At 35.9% G+C, this 22,401-nt stretch overlaps 1 protein-coding gene across 1 annotated transcript in view; it reads left to right on the top strand.

Annotated features, from left to right (window-relative positions):
- Positions 1–22,401, top strand: part of STK3 (serine/threonine kinase 3) — a 374,136-nt gene that overhangs the window by 275,295 nt on the left and 76,440 nt on the right. The window contains exon 10 of the mRNA XM_066379205.1: positions 5,055–5,230. Coding sequence (XP_066235302.1) covers positions 5,055–5,230 — 176 coding nt within the window. The remainder of the gene's footprint in view (positions 1–5,054; positions 5,231–22,401) is intronic.

The following is a 22,401-nucleotide window of genomic DNA, read 5'->3' as shown; positions in this document are numbered from 1 at the left end:
GGGAATGCCAGAGTAGATTCCTGGGATGAGATTCCTTAGTAACTTTCCTTTTGTCTTTAGTCAGTCCAGGGATCGGTCTTCCTCTTTCCTTTCTATTGCCACTTCTTATATCTGATTGGACTTTTATATCCCTGACTCATTGCAGAAACAGATGCTATTTTTCAGCACTCCCTGAAAAAGTGCCTACTCGGCCCATTTTTCTGTTGTGAGGGTTTTTATAAAAGATTAAAGTTTTCCCCGTTTTATTCACTGTAGTGGAAAAGCAACATTTAAGATTTTATTTTCTCCTTCTCTCTGCATATTACTGCTCTTGAAATGTAAGCCGTGTTAGAGCTGCCGCTCTATAAATGTTGGTTTCCAGTAGGAAAAGATTAGTCTTCTGTTTACTCAGATGCAGAGGAGAGGTTTGAATTCAGTCATTGGTAAATCAAAAGACCAGTGACTATTCTGTTATAGCAGCAGGGGATTAGTAAAGGTTGGGAGTGAAGAGTTTCATACCCCCTAGTTGAGAAAACGAAGAACACTGTCACTGGAGTGCACAGTGAAGCCAGTGCTAATGGAGGGAAAGTAAGCAAGTGAAAGGAGGCTTGGGGGGGGGCAGAGATTTGGGAGGTGGTAGTGGTCAGGGAGTGCTTTTTCTTCATGGATTAGTAGTGTTGTAATGTGTTTTTGGTATTTTTGTTTTTGTTTTTACCAAAGCACCTACATAAGCTAAATTTAATTTTAAAAGAACATTATATAGAAATTTGCTTCAGTGAAATATTTTATATACATTTGTCAGAAGCAGCTTATAATGATTAAATTATATGGACTTCTTTTACAGGAGTTATTCCTTCCCACACACAAAAACATTTTTACTCTCCTCTCTGATTCTGATTATACTATATAAACATTGATAACCCTTGAACTCAATGTTAAAGTTTTTAGATCTCTTTATGCATGTGACCCATCTTAAGACTAGCTGATTAAATGAGAATTTATAATACAAATAAACAGGCAATTCTATTACAAAATTACCTCTTTAAAAAAAAGAATAGTATACAAGGTCTTCCTTTAAAGGATTATCTCACCCTCCTCCCTATGATTTAATTTGCCCAATTATTTTACAGAAAATTTGTTGAGCTACCTGGTAGTATTTCATCATTTATTCTCATAAAGGTCAGAGGTGGAGAATAACTGAGGTTAAATTCCTGGACTCTTTTGGAATAAAAGGTTGCCATAGGAACCTTTAGAAATTTCAGTTCTGAAGATAAAGATCTCTTGTACTGATGAGCCTAGAGACAAAGCAAGGGTTCTTAAAATCTGTTGAAAATGTTAATGGAATGTATGTGACCAATCCAAATGCCAGTAATGTAATCTTGTCAAATTAATCATTTCCTTTTTTTTAAGGATAGGATATTTTAGGGAGAGAGATGAATATAAGAGACCAGAAACAAAATCTTTATATAGCATTTATTGATCATTAAAATATTATACTTTCTCTCCTATATATTGTGTTCATTTGTAACATTACTAGTAAAATCTGGCCTGATAGGGAATTTAAAGACTGATATCTTGTTGAATTCCCTAATAAATTTATTTTCTGTGAGTTTCACATGTGGGATATGAAAGTGCTCTAACTTCTGAAGGTTTACTGTGAATGTTGGTGTTTTATTCTATCCTAATTTTGATGGAATGTCTAGTATCTTTTCACTGGGTATCATTTGGGTCTCAGATGTTTTTTAAATCCTCTAAAGCCTGAGCAGCTTTATTTGAAGAACAAATCTTCGAATAAAGAGCTGGGATTTTTTTTTTTTGGTTGTTTTTTTCTCTAATACATGCATATTCTGAATATCAGATTCCTTCTGACTCTACTGGAACATCATTCTATAATTGTAGTCATATGATTTTTAAATTTATTATGCCAATATACACAATTGCTAGTAATGAAATACTAGTAGTGTCTACTATACTGCTCACAAAAATTAGAGGATATTTTCAAAATGGATATGAAGCGATAAAATATTCCCTTATTTTTGTCAGCAATAATTCAAAAGTAATAATATTGAAAAACCACGTACCACTTTTTAGCTCCTTCTCATGGCCACTGATTTGAACATCTGGGTGTAGTCAAAACCACTCATTGATGGTCATAGATATTTGTGAAATTATTTGAATAAAGGACTTGGGTTCTTGTATTTGGAACTTATAGTTTAACCAAAAGGTAAAGACAGACCCATTTAAAAGACATACATAATTCGTGGGCTGAAAATAAATTTTATTAATATTATTCATGTTTATTTATACTGTATCATAATGATTTACTCGATTAGAAATTAGGTTCAACCATCAAAACACCCATAAGGAAATGATAAAGGCCTTTCTGTAGGTATTGAAAAAAAGATCACTTGCAAATTAGGATCTGCACCTGTACAGAGGAAAACTAATAAGAATAGTTAACAAAAATCATAATCATCAGTCTTGAAGATATATTTGTACACCCATGTTTGTAGCAGCATCGTTCACAATAGCCAAAAGATGAAGTAACCCTAGTATCTATTGATCAATGAATGGATAAACAAAATATATATACATACATTGGGATATTATTTAGCTTAGAAAGGAAGGGAATTCTGACATATGCTACAGCATCCTTGAGGACATTAAGCTGAGTGAAATGATCCAGTCATAAAAAGACAAATACTGTTTGGTTCCACTTACATGAAATATCTAGAGTAGTCAAATTCATAGATACTGAAAATAGAATGGTGGTTTCTGGGTTTAGAAGGGAAGGGAGAGGGGGGAGTTGTTTAATGGGTATAGAGTTCCAGTTTTGCAAGGTGAAAAAAAAGAATTCTGGAGATTGATTGTACAACAATGTGAATGTATTGAACACTACTGAACTATACCTTTAAAAATGGTTAAGATGATCAGTTTTATGTTATATGTATTGTATCATAGTTTTTTAAAAAACACAATGAGTCAACACTTTGTTTTGATAGGAAAAATCGTATCATTTTAAGGCAATTAATGAAAAATATTCAATGAACAAGAACATCCTTACCAACCTCTCATATCTTTACTTGAGCAAACTCACCTAAATTCTCAATCCACCAAATAACACAGCGTTGTAAAAGCCAAGGAAAGGAAGGGGGAGACAGAGCGCTTTACCTAACAACTCCCTCACCCTACTTTTTTAATTTAAAGAATTCCAGACTTGCTAATTCACCACTTACAGCAGGCATCAATTAAGGCTTTTTTAGCATTCTGTTCTTTTGACCAAAATGATGAGCCAGTAGTGTGACTTAGTTGTTAATAACTGTAGTTTTAAGTTGCATTAGTACTACTGAAAGTGCATTCTAGCTTGACCTGTGATGGCGCAGTGGATAAAGCGTTGACCTGGAATGCTGCGGTTGCTAGTTCAAAATCCTGAACTTGCCTGGTCAAGGCACATACGAGAAGCAACCAATGAACAACTGAAGTGAGGCAACTATGAGATGCTCCTCCCCCTCCTTTCTGTAAAATCAATAAAATATTAAAAAAGAAAATGCATTCTAGATTCGCCAAATCACTATTCACAATATTACATCTGATTTTAGAGAATCATGGAGAGACTGGAATGTCTCTATAGGCAAGTAAACAAGATGATGATGAATCTGAAAAACATCAGATGAAAGGAACTAGGGATGTTTCACCTGAAAAACAGATAGCTAAGACAGGAGCCATTATCTGGTCTTCAGATATTTGATGAACTAGTGTATAAAAGAGGAATTTACTTGGAACATTAGTGTAAATTATAGAAGGATAGGGTTCAAGTTCATATTTAAAAAATACTTTCTGTAAGAGTCACCGAACATATGATTCTATTTTGCGGGGAGGTGTACTGCCCATCACAGGAGCTCTTTAAGGTCAGTAACTTACTGTCTGGAGGACTGTGTAGGAAAAGCCTTTGTGTGATGTCTGGGACCTTCTTTTGGAACTTGAAGGCTTTACAGAATCCAGTTTGAAAACCACTGATCAAGACTGGTTAAAAATTCTAATTATTAAAAGGTTTATTTTCCACTTCAGTTGTTCAGTGTAGAAAATAAGGAGCTACTAAAAGGTTCTGAGCAGAAGAATGACCTGGTTTAATTTACATTTAGAAGGTCACTTTGTTAATCAGTATGAAACTAAAATCAAAACAGGATGAAGCAGCAAGACAAGTTTGGAGGTTGCTTGGGCAGAAATGATTAGAAACTAATCTAGGAGGGTAGATAGAGAAAAAAGGATTAGGTTTAAACAGCTATTGAGAAGTAGAATTTAAAAAGACTCAATGATCGATGTGGTATGATGGGAAGAGAGGAATCTGGGTTATTTCTCAGCTTTCACGTTGGGGATTGAGTAAATAATGTTGACTGGAATAGATGAGTGGCGAACTTGAAGGAAAGACCTTAAACTTAGCTATAGAACTGGTAAGTCTGAAGTAACAAACTCACCTCAGATCCAGTAGTCTAATAGTAAGCAGTGGACAAGTCAGGTATAGAACTGAGGAGTAGAATCTGGGCTGGAGAAATACAGTTGGGGGTCACAGATGTAATTATGACAGATGAAACCATGGGAGTCCAGGAAGAGGTGGAACTAGCTAGAAGGACTATGGAAAGTGAAGAGATAAGAGGAACCTGGGTAAGTTCTTACAACTTCTTATAACTGATAGTGGTTCACAATGATAATAACAGTTCAGGCAGGTTCTAAAAGTTTACTTTCTTTAATGTATTTTCAAATACATCTGAAATGATTTTAAATAATATTATAATAAAGATTTGTCAAAACTCTGAAATCTTTCTACAATCTATAACATTGTGGATCTCTGCCTAGTCATTGGTTGAATTTTCATTTGGCCTGGATATACTATATTTGTTTTTTTAATTCTCGTCTTATATTATTTTATTTTGTTCTTAAGTTAACTATGTTGGCCTTGAATCTGACCAGTGAAAATTTATTATATTGCTCATTAAAAAATTATACTTCAATTAAAAAAACCCATACTTCTTTAAATGTGAGAACTTACACCCTCCCATGTTCTTTGTCTACCTAAGGAAATGCAACTTCGGCACAAGTACAAAGACCATCTTTCATGGACTACTTTGATAAACAGGACTTCAAGAACAAGAGTCATGAAAACTGTAATCAGAATATGCACGAGCCCTTCCCTATGTCCAAAAACGTTTTTCCTGATAACTGGAAAGTTCCTCAAGATGGAGACTTCGACTTTGTGAGTACATTTTAATTCTCTCATTTATGTGTTTTCCTTATTTTATTGAGAAGCATGGTCTTGTGTATGTACAAAACTATAGACTGTATATTGAATTCAATATAGAGTCATCAGTATGAGTAGGAAAGTGGTGCAATTGTATTTTTCTTATGGAAATGTACTTGCAGAGAAATGTAAATAATTGACTATGGTTAAATAAATCATAGCTCACATTTACGGAAACATTGAGGGCTCTTTAAAATTAAAATGACAACTATTTCAAAAGATGTTTTTAATAATGGACATATGAGATACTTCTGACAGTAAATTCAGTTTCCAAAACAAGCGATATGGAGACATTTATGACATTGCCTTGGAGAAATTTGCCTCAACTTTGAAAGTGAACTACATTTGTTTCTGCTTGAGCCAGTCAGTGTTCATTCCAGTTGGTTTGTCAGAAATAATAGTCCTGTTTTTACCTAGTTAGCATGTAAACTTCTATATAAAACTGTGCCTTAAAACCTTTTACTACATTTTCTCTTTATTTCTTTTGCCCTGCTCCTTTTTATTTCTTTTAAAAAATGCATGCAATACAGGTAAACAATTCTAAAGCAACTATTTCCACATCTTGAAAGAGTAAATTCTCAAAATGAATTTTTTAATGGAGTAGAAATTTTTATGGGGTAGATTTTTTTTTGCTTTAGCATGTTTTAAATTGTATATTACTTTCAGATATTATTCTGTAAGATTTTTTCCACATGAAGTAACTACAGTCCTTCATAGTTATATTTATTAATAAATCCATTTATTTGTAAGTAAATAAAATTTTAGAAATATGTATGTCTTAAGCATTTTAAAATAATTTTAAGCCATTTTGCTTGGTCAACATGCCTCTAAATACTTTGGAATTATATTTTTAATGTTAAATACTTTACTCTTAAATATTGTGATTATTTTGGTTTTTAAAATAATCAGATAATAAATTTGCAAAATCTGTCCTCAATAAACTTAGTACTAATTACTAGCTAATCTTAGCAATGGCACAGGTTAGCCTGAGACATTAACTGTAATATTTATTTTTTTTTCAATTTTGAAGTTACAAATTAGAAAAATAAAATATGTATTTCTATGGTTCTTGTAAGCTATCTTCTTTTTTAAAATTTATAAATTACTTAAAATGCTGACATTCAACTTTTAAATCATTCATGAACATGATGAATTATGTAGCATATTTAGCAGCAAAGAACTGTCTTGTCTCAGAATAAATCTTAGTAACCTCTAGGAAGCAGTTTGAAATGGGTTACAAAGTAATGCATAAATTATCATAGTTAAAAAAAATTATTTAATTGTTTCAGTTAGTTTTTGCCACCCCCCCCTCCCCAACATACTGGTTTAAAATTACAACTTTTATTTGCTCAATAGTAAGCAGTTTGCCTAGGTTTAGCTGAGTGGTTCTTTTGCTGGTCTCACCTGGTATCACAAGTGACTGTGGTCATCTGACAGCTTGACTGGAGCTAAATGATTTGAAATGACCTAACTCCTGTCTGGCAGTTGTGCCAAGAGTTAGCTAGGCCATCTGATCCTATTAGGCAAACCCAGAGATTTTAGGTTGGTAGTAGCCTGCTAAGAAGGTAATAGCAGAAGTTGTGAATAAGGTCTCTTGAGACCTGTGTTTAGGAACTGCATAGTGTCCATTTACATTAGCATAAAAAAAGGATTACTTAGGAAAAATCTTAACCAAGGACATGAAAGACTTGTACAATGAAAACTACAAAACAGTGCAGGAAGAAATTAAAGACACCAAAACATAGATATCTCATGTTCATCAATTAGAGGACTTAATATTATTAAGATGTCAGTATTCTCCAAAGCAACCTATAGATTTAATATATTCCATCAAAATCCTAATGATTGTTTATTTTCAGAAATAGAAAATTCTAAAATTCATGTAGAATTTCAAGGGCCTGGAAGAGTCAAACAATCTTGAAACAAAGAAACAAAGTTGGAGGTCTCCTACTTTCTGATTTCAAAACTACAGTAATCAAAACATAGAGATATATACAACAATGAATTAGAATAGAAAGCCCACAAATAAACATGTATGGTCAAATGATTTTTGACAGTAGTACCAAGACCATTCAATGGGGAAAGGATAGTTTTGTCAACAAGTGATGCTGGGAAAACTGGATATCCATATGCAAAAGATTGAAGTTGGGCCTTTACCTTACTCTAGATACAAAAATTATCTCAAAATGAATCAAAGATCTAAACATAAGAACAAAAAAAGTAAAACTCTTAGAAAAAACATAGGGGAAGGAAAAGCTTCATAACATTGGATTTGACAGTGATTTTTTTTTGGATGTGATACTGAAAGCACAGGCAACAAAAGAAAAAATGAACAAATTGGACTATATCCAAATTAAAACTTCTTTATGTATCAAGTGATACTACTATCAACAGAGTGAAAAAGCAACCAATGGGAGTAAACATTTGCAAATTATATATCTGGTAAGGCATTAACATTCAGGATATACATATAAAGCACTCCTGTAACTCAACAACAACAACAAAAACAATTTAAAAAATAGATAGCTAGCCCTGGCCGGTTGGCTCAGCGGTAGAGCCTCGGCCTAGCGTGCGGAGGATCCGGGTTCGATTCCTGGCCAGGGCACACAGGAGAAGTGCCCATTTGCTTCTCCACCCCTCCGCCGTGCTTTCCTCTCTGTCTCTCTCTTCCCCTCCCGCAGCCAAGGCTCCATTGGAGCAAAGATGGCCCGGGCGCTGGGGATGGCTCTGTGGCCTCTGCCTCAGGCGCTAGAGTGGCTCTGGTCGCAACATGGCGACGCCCAGGATGGGCAGAGCATCGCCCCCTGGTGGGCAGAGCGTCGCCCCTGGTGGGCGTGCCGGGTGGATCCCAGTTGGGCACATGCGGGAGTCTGTCTGACTGTCTCTCCCTGTTTCCAGCTTCAGAAAAATGAAAAAAAAGAAAAAAAAGAAAAAAAAAATAGATAGCTATTTTTCCAAATAAATATTTCTCCAGAGAAGATATGGAAATATATTTCTTCAAAGAAGGAAACAAATGAAAAGATGCTTAAAATCACCAACTCTTAGAGAAATGCAAATCAAAACCATGAGATACCACTTCACACCCACTAAGATGGCTATCATATAAACATAGACACACACATACACAAAGAGAGAAAAAGACAGAAAATAACAAGTGTTGATAAGGATTTGGAGAACCCTTCCTTGTATAATGTAGGTGGGAATATAAAATAGTTTAGCTATTGTATTCAACAGTATGACATTCCTTTAAAAATTTATACAGAATTGCCATGTGATCCAGCAATTCCACATCTGGGCATATACCCAAAAGAAGTGAAATCAGGTACGCAAACAGATATTTGTACACCCATGTTCATAGGAATATTATTCACAGTTGCTAAAAGGTGGAAACAACCGAAGTGTCTATGGAATATTCAGCCCAAAAAAGGAAGGAAATTCTGACACATGCTATATAATATGGACTAACCTTGACATTAATATGCTAAGTGAAACAAGCTGGTCACAGAAGGACAAATACTGTGTGATTCTACTTACTTGAGATACCTAGATTCATAGAGATAGAAAATAGAATGGTTGCCAGGCCTAGGGTAGAGAGGAGATGGGGAGTTATTGTTTGGTGGGTACAGAGTTTCAGTTTCACAAGATGAAAAAAGTTCTGGATGTGGATGATTGTGATTGTGGCACAACAGTATGAATGTACTTAATGCCATTGAACTGTACACTTAAAAATGGTTAAAATACCTGACCAGTGGTGGCACAGTGGATAGCGTCAACCTGGGACACTGAGGTCCCTGGTTCAGAATGGCAAGGTCACCAGCTTGTCAGCTTGAGCACAGGGTTCCTGGCTTGAAGTCTAAGGTCACTGGCTTAAGCAAGGGGTCACTAGCTTAGCTTGAGTCCCCCCGCCTCTGGTCAAGGCACATATGAGAAGCAATCAATGAACAACCAAAGCATTTTTAAATTAATTAATCTATTTATTTATTTAATTCAGTTAGAAGAGGGGAGGCAGATGTATTTCCTACCTGCGCCCCGACTAGGATCCACCCAGCAAGCCCAGTAGGGGGTGATGCTCTGCCCATCTGAGGTGTTGTGCTGTTGCTCAGCAACCAAGCTCTTCTTAGTGCCTGAGATGGAGGCCCTGGAGCCATCCTCAGTGCCCAAGGCCAACTCGCTCTAATTGAGCCATGGCTGCAGGAGGGAAAGAGAGAGAGAGAGAGAGAGAAGATAGGGGGAGGGGTTGAAAAGCAGATGGGTGCTTCTTCTGTGTGCCCTGCCTGGGAATCAAACCTGGGACATTCACATGCTGGGCCACCACTCTACCACTGAGCCAACTGGCCAGGGCCAGTGAACAACTAAAGTAAAGCAACCACAAGTTGATGCTTCTCATCTCTCTCCCTTCCTGTCTCTCTCTCTCTCTCTAAAAAAAATGGTTAAAATGATGGATTTTTAACTTATGTATATTTTACTACAAAAAAAGGATAAATAAAGGGGGAGAGAATTTGCATAGTGTCACTTCTGCCATATTTTGTTAGTCAGAATATATCAAGACAAGATTCAGAATTTTGGAGTCCTTCTATCTGAAAACTTTAAAACTTGTTAGAAAACAAACTAAAAGATGTTCTCCTTCCTGTTTAAGATTGTGCTAGGCACTGTGGGATATATACACACACATAATATTTATTAAATTAAGAAGACAAGGTATAAATTAAGTATTAAGTTGAAATCCAGAGCAATAATTCTGATGTGTTTAAGATAGGCTATGCTATGCTGTGGTGTTTGGTAGCTTTCTGAAATGCATTTTGAATGATATTTTCAATCAACAAATGCTTTATTGGGACATAACCACATTGTAAGTCAAGGAGCAGCTGTAGCAATAAAATGAGAGAGAGAGAAGGAAACAAAAACAGGGATAGATGTAGGATGCATTAGAAAAGTTTAATCAACAGAAATTGCCAATTTACTAGATTAAAAAGTACCATTTTGGTTAAGGTGAGAAACTAAATAATAGAAAGCAAAAGAAAAAAAAAGAAACAAAAATGTCCTTACAGTAGAAAAGAGGCTTCAAGAGATCCAATGATTGGATCTCATTTTCGCAGGGTTACTTCTTTTCTGACTTACATGGAGCATAGAGCATTTCAGAAGGGAGGAGAGGAGGGCTGGGCTGACTCGAGCAGTTCTTTCTCCTTCAACATTTACTACATCTGTCAGGTGGAACTGCCCAACCCTCTCATCACTTTGTGCAAAGTGGAAGATGTTTGTAAATAGCTCATGAGGATGGTGTAAATGGGAATAAATAAGAGATGAATAAAGGAAGGATTGCCAGATGAATAAAAATTGCTAGAAGTAGTAGAGTGTGGTAAAAGATAAAGAAAAGGGTGTAAGAGGGAGTACAAAAGGGTCGAAAAGGGGGAAGCAAGTGTAAATGGTTTGATGGGATACTTTGCTTACAAAGTAAGGAAATGCACTAAAAGCAAAGACAGGTGTCCACTTAAGACAACAGCTGGTAACAATAAGGGAAGTCTAGTCTTATTCATTCCATCATACATTAGATATAAAATGTTAAAAAATCTGACTCATCAAACTAAACAGTGTGCTACAGTTCATGTGTTTATCTTCCCTCTTTATGATGTATCACTACCTTCCAAAAGACCTGTTAAATAGAAGTTGCTTAAAACAACCCTAAGTTGTTTTGATTATATTTCCATGATGTGGAAGTCTTATTCTTCTGCACTGAGGAAAACAGGTTTCAAGAAAGTAAAATGAAAGAGAACACTTCATTGTTTTCTGTAGTATTCCAAGCAGGTTCCTAAAGGACAAAACTTAGAAGTGCCTGCTAGACTGTTGGTCGAATAGGAAGCATTCATTGTCTTAACGCCTGTCTGCAACATCGTGTGTGTATTTTCTTTGAGCATTTGTCTTTTGGATTTTCTGGGAACTGTTGTTTCATATTATGTTCCTGAATGTAATGAGATGATAGGAAAATCAATTTATTTTCACCAATTTGGGAATATTATAAAGATAGGATAAAATATATTTGGGCTGATTGAACCAAGTATTTGAACTCTACTAAGAAAGTTCTGTTTCTAGTGTGCCTGTGAAGATTTATAAAACAAATGTAAAAATCAAAAATGTTTATTATACCACTAGTTAATGTTTTAGTTTTCGTTAGAATTCTTTCCAAACAGCCTTAGCATCCAGATTGTTTAGTGTTAAATAGAGACTGTCAATCATGTTTTGCAGAAGTTACAGTATCATTCTTAAATAGATGTATTTTAGGTAACATAAAGATTTTGGAAAAAGAATAAAAACTTCAAAAGCCATCTGTTAACCCACTATATTCATCCTAAATTAAAAAAAAAAAAGAAATTGGATTGACAATAATTGCTAGTATAAGAGGAATTAGGTAAATTAACCATTGTTTATTTTTGGCTCTAAATTGTAAGGTAACATTTCTGGATTACTGTGATTCTTAAATATTTATTCAATTAGTGGTGTTCTTTTGAGCTAAGGGACACAGGAATTCTCCAGGGTAGTACTGGATAAAAAGGCTCAGTCATTGTGAGGGAAGAGAAAAAGTCCTCTCCTCTAATTGTAAATTTATCTCAGACTCTTCTAAGTTTTTTATAGTCTTATCTCTGATTCCTGGATTGGCAAGTCAGTATAGTTATAGGAAACAAAAAAACCAAATGAACAACAATAGCAACAACAACAAAAATCCTCACTGCTACAAAACACAAAAACATTAAACCCAGAGAAAGTACCAGCCTTGCTGCTGGAGCCACTGTGGGCATTCTGGAAATAGTCCCTTGTTCTAGAGAAGAAATGTTTCCTTCTCAGGATTTTTTCACCCTCCTAGAGCAGCCAGCAGTTATGAAGGGTAATAAAGTGGAAACAGTGAAGTACAAGAGCCCACAAAACACTTGCAGCGACGCCAGCCCTTTGGAAAGCCTTCAGCAACACAGGACTGCGGCAAGCCTTGAGAGGAAAACTTAGCCAGCGACCTCTACCAGTTTTACCAGTGTAGCTGTATGCTATCCTCTGCTTTCTTTACTTAAATACAGATAAAGTTTTTGCCTTGCAAAGAGATGTTGGCTCGAAGTTTCCCTTATCATGTGCTCCTTAGTCAAAGAACTTCTTGTTCTCCTCAACCCCTCACATGTAAGGGGAAACGGCTTCAGCCCCTCACATGTGAGGGGAAACGGCTTCAGCCCCTCACGTGTGAGGGGAAACGGCTTCAGTTGAGTGACGTATTTAAGCATAGTGTCACCAATTAGCTTTGCATTAATTAAATGATTATTGTCAACTATTTCCAGATGTTTCCAGGAGTGTAAACGAAATATGAAAAGATAACGGTAGATATTTCAGATTTATTTCTCCTAGGGTAAAGAAAAAATAAACACAAGATCTCAAATGTTTTAGTGGATAGCCCTGGATAAGAGTTTATGATTCCAGGTGTACATGTGGCATGAACTTCAGTGTATGTGGCACATTATGTTTTCACTGCTCACTCTTTCCTTGCAGAGCCAACAGGAAATTAAAATTAATGAGAAGCCTGCACTTTGAAATACTTGCAGAATTATTGACTATCTCAGTCCTTTGCCAGCTCACGAAATCTGGACTGGCAATCGTATCCAACAGATGGTGTGGCGTGCGCACAGTCGTATCATGTGATTGTCTAGGTCCGTGTAGAATTTTTATAAGGTTTTGACCATCAATCTACTGAGGCATTTGAGACAGTCATAAACTTTGTTATGAAAGGAGGGTGGTCTTCTTCAAACATGCTTATATACAAGTAGGAAAAAATGTTAAGAGTTAATTGCTGGGCAACTAAGCTGGATTTAATTGATACTGTTGTAGTTAAAGACCACAAAAACTTTAGTGTCTCTGAACTGCTACACTGGTTATTTTTTCCCCCTTATTGTAATTGGCCACCTGAGGTAGAATGAGCATTTTGCTTTTTTATTCGTAAATATGCTGTTTAAGTCTTCCATAATTTCAAAAATTGTTACTTGCAACATCTACTGAAACATTAATTCTGCTTAGTTAGGTAATTGATACCTTAAGTTAAAATGCACTATATTATTATTTCCTTTACAAATTAAAGTGAACAGGCCTGTTCTTATTGGATTAATTAAGATAGAAAGCACAGGTGCAGTGTGTGGTTTCTTGTCATTGTGTTGGAATTTATTAAGATATATAAAGCACACGGCAAAAGGAAAATGGCCTACCAAAAAGAGTTCTAAAAAGCATAAACTTTTCTGATAATAATTTTTTCTTTTAAAAATGCCATTTATTTAGATTGTTAGTAAAAAAAAAAAAAGGCTACTTTAAAACAAAGTATACTCCAAGCAAATGTTATAGCTGATGTTGATGTTTGAGAAATTTATTTTAACTGTGGGTTTTCTATTCATGACCTCATTTTGAATGTTTAATCAATAACTAATGAGGGAATTACATCAAAATAATGGACTTTAGGATCAAAGAGTAGACAGTATAATTTATTACCTTTTAATTTCAAACTGAGATTCCAAGGTGTTTACTTCTTAAGTAAACCATTAGATTTTAAGTGAGATGTGAGGATTGAGTGAGGTTACTAGTAATGCATATATGAGGTTGTGTTGATAATAGTTCTCTTTTACAGTACTTTGATTGTTGTAAATGAAAACTTTTAATCTGAAATTATTTTTGTACTTTCATACATAATTCAGGTTTTTAGAATATACATAGTAGTTTAGTATCAGAAACCTTTTTTCATAACTTTCATCATACTTCCCGACATACATCTTTGAGAATTAGAAGTACACAGTTCTTTGGGGGCCTATTTGTCGGCCTGAGTAAACTAATATTGACATCTTTCTCTCCTGTCCTGACAGTCGTTTGGCAGCCTTTTCCATAGTATCTCTCACTCATTAAAATAGAAAACTTTATTTAGGTTGGATTCTATATTATTATTATTAAAATTTTAAATTTATTGTATTAACATGGATTTAGGTGTCCCACTCAATATAACACCTTCACCCCCAACAATGTGCCCCCTTTGATCTCCCTCCCTCTCTTTTCCTCCCCTCCTTCTCCCTGGGATTTGCTGTCCTGTTATCTGTATCTGTGTGTGTTGTATCTGTGTGTGTGTAATTTCATGAATCCCTTCACCTTTTCTAATCCCATCCCCTCATCCCTGTTTCCTCTTGACAGCTATTCCTCTACTCCCCTTGATCCCACCTCTGCCTCTATTTTGTTCCTCACTTCATTGTGTTCATTAGATTCCACATATATGTGAGATCATATGATATTTGTCTTTCTCTGCCTGGCTTAATTTAACATAATAATCTCTGGGGTCCATCCATGCCATTGCAAAAAGCAAGGTTTCCTTTTTCATGGTTGCATAGTATTCTGTTGTGTATTTGTACCACACCTTTTTTACCCACTTATCCACTGATGGACACTTGGGCTGTTTCCAGATCTTAACTGTTTTAAACAATGCTGCAATAAACACGAGGGTGCATATCTTCTTTTGAATCAGTGTTTTGGTATTCTTAGGATATATTCCTAAAAGTGGGATGGGTGGGTCAAAAGGCATTTCCATTTTTAACTTTTTGAGGAAACGCCATACTGTTTTCCACAGTTGCTGCACAAGTCTGCATTCTCACCAGCAGTGCAGGAGGGTTCCCTTTTCTCCACACCCTCACCAGCACTTATTCTGTGTTGATTTGTTAATGAGAGCCATTCTGACAGGTGTGAGATGGTATCTCATTGTGGTTTTAATTTGCATTTCTCTGATGAATAGTGACATTGAACATTTTTTCATATGCCTATTGGCCATCTGTATGTCCTCTTTGAAGAAGTGTCTATTCAGTTCCTTTGCCCATTTTTTAATTGGATTTTTTACTTTCCTGGTATTGAGTTTTAGAAGTTCTTTGTAAATTTTGGTTCTTAACCTCTTATCAGATGTATTGGCAAATATATTCTCCCATTGTGTGGGTTGTCTTTTTTATTTTGTTTATGGTGTCTTTTGCTGTGCAAAAGCTGTTTAGTTTGGTATAGTCCTATTTGTTTATTTTGTCCTTTATTTCACTTACCCATGGAGATATATCGGCAAAAATATTGCTTTGACATATCAGAGAGTTTACTGCCTATGTTTTCTTCCAAGATTTTTATGGTTTTGCAACTTACATTAAAGTCTTTTATTAATTTTGAGTTTGCTTTTGTGAATAGTGTGAGTTAGTGTTTAGTTCCATTTTTTGCATTGTACCAGCTCAATATTCCCAACACCATTTATTAAAGAGATTGTCTTTACTCCATTGTATACTCTTGCCTCCTTTGTCAAATATCAATTGACCATAAAGGTGTGGGTTTATTTCTGGGTTCTCTGTTTTGTCCCATTAATCTGTATCCCTATTCTTATGCCAATACCAAGTTGTTTTGATTACAGTGGCCTTGTAGTATAACTTGGTATTAAAAAGTGTGATACTTCCCACTTTGTTATTCATTTTCAATATTGCTGAGGCTATTTGGGTTCTTTTTTTGGTTTCATGTAAATTTCTAGAATATTTCTTCTAGATCTGTGAAGTATACCATTGGTATTTTAATAGGAATTGTATTAAATCTGTTGGTTGCTTTGGGTAGTATAGACATTTTAATGATGTTAATTCTTCTAATCCATGAACATGGTATGTGCTGCCACTTGTTTATATCTTCCTTGATTTCTTTTTCTAATGTCTTATAATTTTCTGAGTACAAGTCTTTTACATCCTTGTTTAAATTTATTCCTAGGTACTTTATTCTTTTTGTTGTAATAGTGAATGGGATTATGTCCTTAATTTCTCTTTCAGACAGGTTAATGTTGGTGTATAAAAGTGCCACTGATTTTTGAATATTAATTTTATATCCTGCCACCTTGCTGAATTTATTTATCAGGTCTAGTAGTTGTTGTTTTTTTCTCAGGGACAGAAAGAGAGTCAGATAGAGGGATAGACAGGAACAAACAGGAACGGAGAGAGATGAGAAGCATCAATCATCAGTTTTTCATTGTGAGACCTTAGTTGTTCATTGATTGCTTTCTCATATGTGCCTTGATTGCGGGCCATCAGCAGACTGAGTAACCCCTTGCTTGAGCCAGCGAACTTGGGTCCAAGCTGGTGAGCTTTTGTTCAAACCAAATGAGCCCACGCTCAAGCTGGCAACCTCGGGGTCTCGAACCTGGGTCCTCTGCACCCCAGTCTGATGCTCTATCCACTGTGCCACCGCCTGGTCAGGCAACTTCCCTCTTATTACTGCTTTTGCTGCATCCCAGAAATTTTGATATATCGTGTTGTCATTTTCATTTGTCTGTGTATATCTTTTGACCTCTGCTTTTATTTCTTCTTTGACCCAGTCATTTTTTAGAAATATGTTAATTTTCACATTTTTGTGAGTTTCTTTACTTCTTTTCTCAGTTGAATTCTAATTTCAAAGCCTTATGATTAGAAAATATGCTTGGTATAATTTCAGTCTTCCTGAATTAGTTGATGTTAGTTTTGTGGCCCAACATATGGTCTTTCCTTGAAAATGTTCTATGCACCCTGGGAAAGAATGTATAATCTGATGTTCTGGGGTAAATGTCCTGTAAATATCTGTTAAGTCTATTTGGTCTAGTGTGTTGTTTAAAGACCATATTTCTTTATTGATTTTGTGTTTGGGTGATCTACCAAAACGGTCAGTGGTGTGTTGAGATCTCCAAGTGTTGCATTTTTTCCTGTTTCTATTTTTAGATTAGTTAGTCTTATATGTTTTTCTTTGGGTGTTATTTGCTTGGAGAATCATTTTTCAACCTTTCACTTTGAGTCTGCTTTTGTCTTTGCAGCTTAAATGTGTTTATTGAAGGCAGCATATGGTTGTGTTTTGCTTTTTGATCCAATCTGCTACTCTGTACTTCTTTATTGGTGAGTTCATTTCATTTGTATTTAGGGTAATTATTGATGGTTGGGGATTTATTTATTTATTTTTTTTTCAGAGACAGTCAGAGAGAGGAATAGACAGGGACAGACAGACAGGAACGCATTGTGACACCTTAATTGTTCATTGATTGCTTTCTCATATGTGCCCTGACCACAGGCCTTCAGCAGACCGAGTAACCCCTGCTTGAGCCAGCGACCTTGGGTCCAAGCTGGTGAGCTTTTTCTCAAACCAGATGAGCCCGTGCTCAAGCTGGCGACCTCGGGGTCTCAAACCTGGGTCCTCGGCATCCCAGTCCGATGCTCTATCCACTGCGCCACTGCCTGGTCAGGCAGTTGGGGATTTCTTATAGCCATTTTATGTTTTGTTTTCTGGTAGCTCTGTGTCTAGTTTGGTTCTTCTCTTTTTTGTTTCTGTCAGTTTTTGTTTGGTGGTATTCCATACTTCTTTTCTTTGTTTCTTCTTTTTTTAAGCTATGTGTTTCAGTAGTGGCTTTTTTATCGGTGGTTACTATTAAGTTATTAAGAGAAAATTTTTCAGATGTATAAAAGTCCTTTGTCTTATCAGTGCTTCTGCACTCCCTTCTCCTTTGCTACTGCATATTTTTATCCTCTCCTCTTTTATGTTATTGTTGTCACAGATTATCCTTGTCTTTATTGTGACCTTGTTGGAGCTTTGACTTGTAGTTTTGATTTGTTTTGTGTTTTGTATCTGGTCAAATAACCTCCTTGAGTATTTCTTGCAATAGAGGTTTTCTGGTGATAAATTCCCTCTGCTTCTGTACATCTGCAAAAGTTTTTATTTCTTCTTTATATTTGAAGGATAGCTTTCATGGATATAATATTCTTGGCTGGTAATTCCTCTCCTTCATTACTTTGAATATTTGGGTCCACTCTCTTCTGGCTTGTAGAGTTTCTGCTGATAAGTCTGATGCTGATGGGCTTTCCTTTATATGTTATATTCTTCCTTTCCCTAGATGCCTTGAGGTTCCTTTCTTTGTCACTGATTTTTGACAATTTTATTACAATGTACCTTGGAGTAGGTTTGTTTTGGTTGAGGTAACTCAGCATTCTGTTTGCTTCTTGGATTTGAGGATCTAACTCATTCCATAGGCTTGGGGAATTCTCATCAATTATTTGTTTGAATAGACTCTCTATTTCCTTCTCCCTCTCTTCTTCTTCTTATATACCCATTATTCTTATATTGCTCTTCCTGATGGAGTCAGAGAATTCTTGTAGAGCTGTCTCATTTCTTTTAATTTGTGAGTCTCTCTCTTCTCTGTAATATCTCTAGTTGCCTGTTTTCGATGTCACTGATGTTCTCCTCTTTCTGGCCTGCACTATTAGCTAAATTTGTTACTTCATTTTTCAATTCATATAGTAAGCTCTTTATATCTGTTTGATTCTATTTTAAAGTTTCAGCCTCCTTGGTGAAGTACTCATTTTTTTCATTAATTTGTGTGTGTGTGTGTGTGTGTGTGTGTGTGTGTGTGTGTGTGTGTTTGTGCTCATTAAATTGCCTATCACTGTTTTCTCGCATCTCATTGAATATGTTCAGAACTTCAATTTTGAATTCTCTATTTTTTAACTCCAAGGTTTCCATGTGTTTCAGATTGCTTTTTGGAGGTTTTTCATTTTCTTTATGAACTACTTGTCTGTCTTGTATAGCCATGGTATTCAATTTCTTCTTTTTTATGGCATTTCAGAGTGGTATTGTTAAGAACTCTTAACAAAAAGACAACTAAAAAATGAAAAATACAATTTGAAAAATACAATTAAAAACAAAAATTTTAAAAATAATGACAAAAAAACAAAGAGCGAAAACCAAAACCAAACAAAACAGCCACAGAAAAAGAATAAATATAAAAATATAAAAATTAAATAAATATAATTCAAAAGAGGAAAAAAGAGAAAAATGTTAAAAAGGAAATAAAATTTTCAGTTTTGGGAGGTTTTTGTTTTCTTCCAGTAGGTGTTACTTTATTACAAGTTTTAGCTTTGTGAAATTTCTGAGCTGACCTCTGCTGAGATGTTGCTGTCACAATGATATAGGCAGGGCTGCAGTTGTGGTAGTGTGTAGGGCATGTTGTGAGGGCTTTATGGCTTTAGAAATAGGAATCTCAGGCCTCTGGGTTTTCCTCCCCACTACTCAACAGAGCAGGGGAACAACACAGAGCATCTCTAGTCTTCAGGGGAGAGAGTGGCCCTGAAGAGTTAGCTGTGGGGTCTGTCTTTACCACTCTCTGTGCCCTATGAGGTGAGGGAGGCAAGATCTTGTAGGCTAGGGGGCTGCACTTTGTTTTTCTCTGTCTTGTGCCAAGTGCAGGGCCACAGGCAAACAGTGGAAACACTAGCCATCACCCCTCATTCTGCTGCCACTTTGGTTTAGTGTCATCCCCTCTGCCCTTCAATCTCTCCACTCCTCCCTACAGAAGGAGACCCAGTCATTCCATGCTTTCCTCTCTGTATCCCTAGCAGACAAAACTCAGCCTGAGCTTCCTTCCTCCCTGTAGTTCCAGCAGAGAGAAAAGAAACAAAAAACTGTTACTGCGGGCTTCTCTCTGGAGTATACCTTGAGTGTGTTTTATATTCTGCCCCCCTTTTCAACCCATTCTACCTTTAGTCCATTTGGTGCATGGATCTTTCAGGCATGCCTGTGAGCCCAGCTGGAGTTCCTTCGCTGCGTTTAGTTGTTCAATTTGTTAAAATTTTGAGGGGAGAGATCAGGAGTATCTCTCACACCACCATTACTCTGATGTCATTGATCTGAAATGATAGCTTTTTTAAAAAAATCTAGAAACCAAACTAGTTTTGTTTTGTAATTTTGTCAGTCAATAGCAAAAGCAACTTCTTTCCAGAAATACAGAGAGATCTCAGGGAGATATGTGAAAGAGGATATCAAAATAATATATAGTAACAGATAAAAGAATTTTGGGAAACAAATATCTTAATTTTAATTTTTTTTTTTTGAAGTGAGAAATGGGAGTCAGACAGATTCCCGCATGTGCCCGATCTGGATCCATTCAGCATACCCACTAGGGGGCGATGCTCTGCCCATCTGGGCCATTGCTCCAATGCGACCAGAGCCATTCTAGTGCCTTAGGCGGAGGCCATGCAGCTATCCTAGTACCCAGGCCTACTTTGCTCCAATGGAGTCTTGACTGCAGGAGGGGAGGAGAGAGACAGAGAGAAAGGAGAAAGGAGAAAGGGGAGAGTGGAGAAGAAGATGGGCACTTCTCCTGTGTGCCCTGGCCGGGAATCAAACCTGGGACTTCCACTTGCTGGGCTGATGCTCTACCGCTGAGCCAACCAGCCAGGGCCACAAATATCTTAATTTTAATAATTTATTTTGAAGATATATTTTCAAGTTTCTTAACAAAGGAACTTTTTTTTCTTTATGAATTAAGTGATGGTGCAGGTTTAATTTGATGTTTAGTATACTATTGTAATTAATGCTGTTGTTAACTATGAAGGTGTCTTACAAAAGGCTTAGTTTACCTGGGTTAGAGTATCAAGTTTTAAACTGCAATCCTTCAGTTTAGTTTTTAACTATGTACCTTAATGTTAGAATACAAATGGAGCTACATAATAACCAAGGATGCAAATATATAAATATTTAAAAGGCTAATGACCAGCCATACTCTTTTACTAACTAGTCAAATAAAATCAGTAGTCAGTTGTGGATTATCATTGCTAATACGATCAAAAACAGAAAGTCATTTCAGTGATTATATTCTTTGATGAAAAGAAATTTAGTGTCTTTAACTCATTAGAACTTCTGTGATGGTACAAAATTCCTGAATTGCCTTACTTTTGACTTTAAACATTTCATCATTCTTGCCTTCACTATGAATATTGAAGTGAATATTCACTTTCCTCAGCAGATCTAGATAAGGCCCAATAGAAATCAGATGCAGATAAATTTCCCTTGATTTGCAGAAATCAGTGAATTATGGATAATGTCTGCAAACAAATTATTTTTCCATTTTCCTTTATTATAGAATCATAAATATAACCTACTAGAAAAATACTCTTTAAATAATTTATTTAAGGAGATTACTGTTATTATGCAACTCTTAGCAGTCTAGTAGTCATCATTTAACAGCAACTCTTTCGATATACTCAGAATCCACCCTTTTTGTTGTCATTTTTACAGCATTTTTCAGAACTTAGTCAACCTATCAGTTCCTTTTTTTGTATTTTACATCAGTTGCCCTCCCCTGTAAGAATTTTTTCTTGGTCTGTAGTCATTCACACTTTTTTTCTCTTGACTTCACATTAAAATTATTAAGGTTCCATTCATTTGGGTACCTTGCCACATTTTACTGTGACTCATGATAGGTAGCTGCATTAACATTAAACTTTCAGCATCTGAAATTTTTTTCCAACTAACCAGTTGGAACTGCACTTAGGTGCAGTTTTGTCTGATTAAGAACTTTTCCAAAATGTCTGACACTTTCATTCATAAACAATATCTCTATCATTAAGTATTAATGCAAAATCCTTAATTTCAAAAATAGCAAGGTATTTCTCTTTTAGTTAATCATTGAAGAAAATTAAATCCAAAATTGTAAAAAAAATCATTGAATATTTATGGGTGGATCATCGATAGACATCATAAGAAAGCAAAAGATTAATAAGGCACATTGTTCTCTCTTACAAAATAATAGTATTATATTGAACGGGCTGTGATGCACATAGAGTGAAAGCCAAGGAAGGCAGAAGCAGGACAGTAGATCCTGTTGAATAGAAGCAGGGAAGAGGGACTGTGGCAACTCGAGCATAGCTTTTGCTAAAGTATGTTCTACAGAATACATAATTTAATACTACATTCTTAAAGGCATTACTATTTAGGGGCTCTCATGTGATTTTTCACATATATTCTTCACAAACAGACTCTAAAATATGAAATATTCAAATATTTTTGACTCATTTTTTTCTTCAATAAGTATCTCTTTTTAAAATTTTATTTAGAAGATTAAATTTAAAGGGGTGATATTGATCAATAAGAATACATAGGTTTCAGCCCTGGCCGGTTGGCTCAGCGGTAGAGCGTCGGCCTAGCGTGCGGAGGACCCGGGTTCGATTCCTGGCCAGGGCACACAGGAGAGGCGCCCATTTGCTTCTCCACCCCTCCGCTGCACTTTCCTCTCTGTCTCTCTCTTCCCCTCCCGCAGCCAAGGCTCCATTGGAGCA

This window comes from Saccopteryx leptura, chromosome 3, assembly GCF_036850995.1.
Source record: "Saccopteryx leptura isolate mSacLep1 chromosome 3, mSacLep1_pri_phased_curated, whole genome shotgun sequence".
In the NCBI taxonomy this organism is placed as follows: domain Eukaryota; kingdom Metazoa; phylum Chordata; class Mammalia; order Chiroptera; family Emballonuridae; genus Saccopteryx; species Saccopteryx leptura.
The sequence above is the reverse complement of the archived record's forward strand: the minus strand, read 5'-3'. Positions and strand labels throughout refer to the sequence as shown.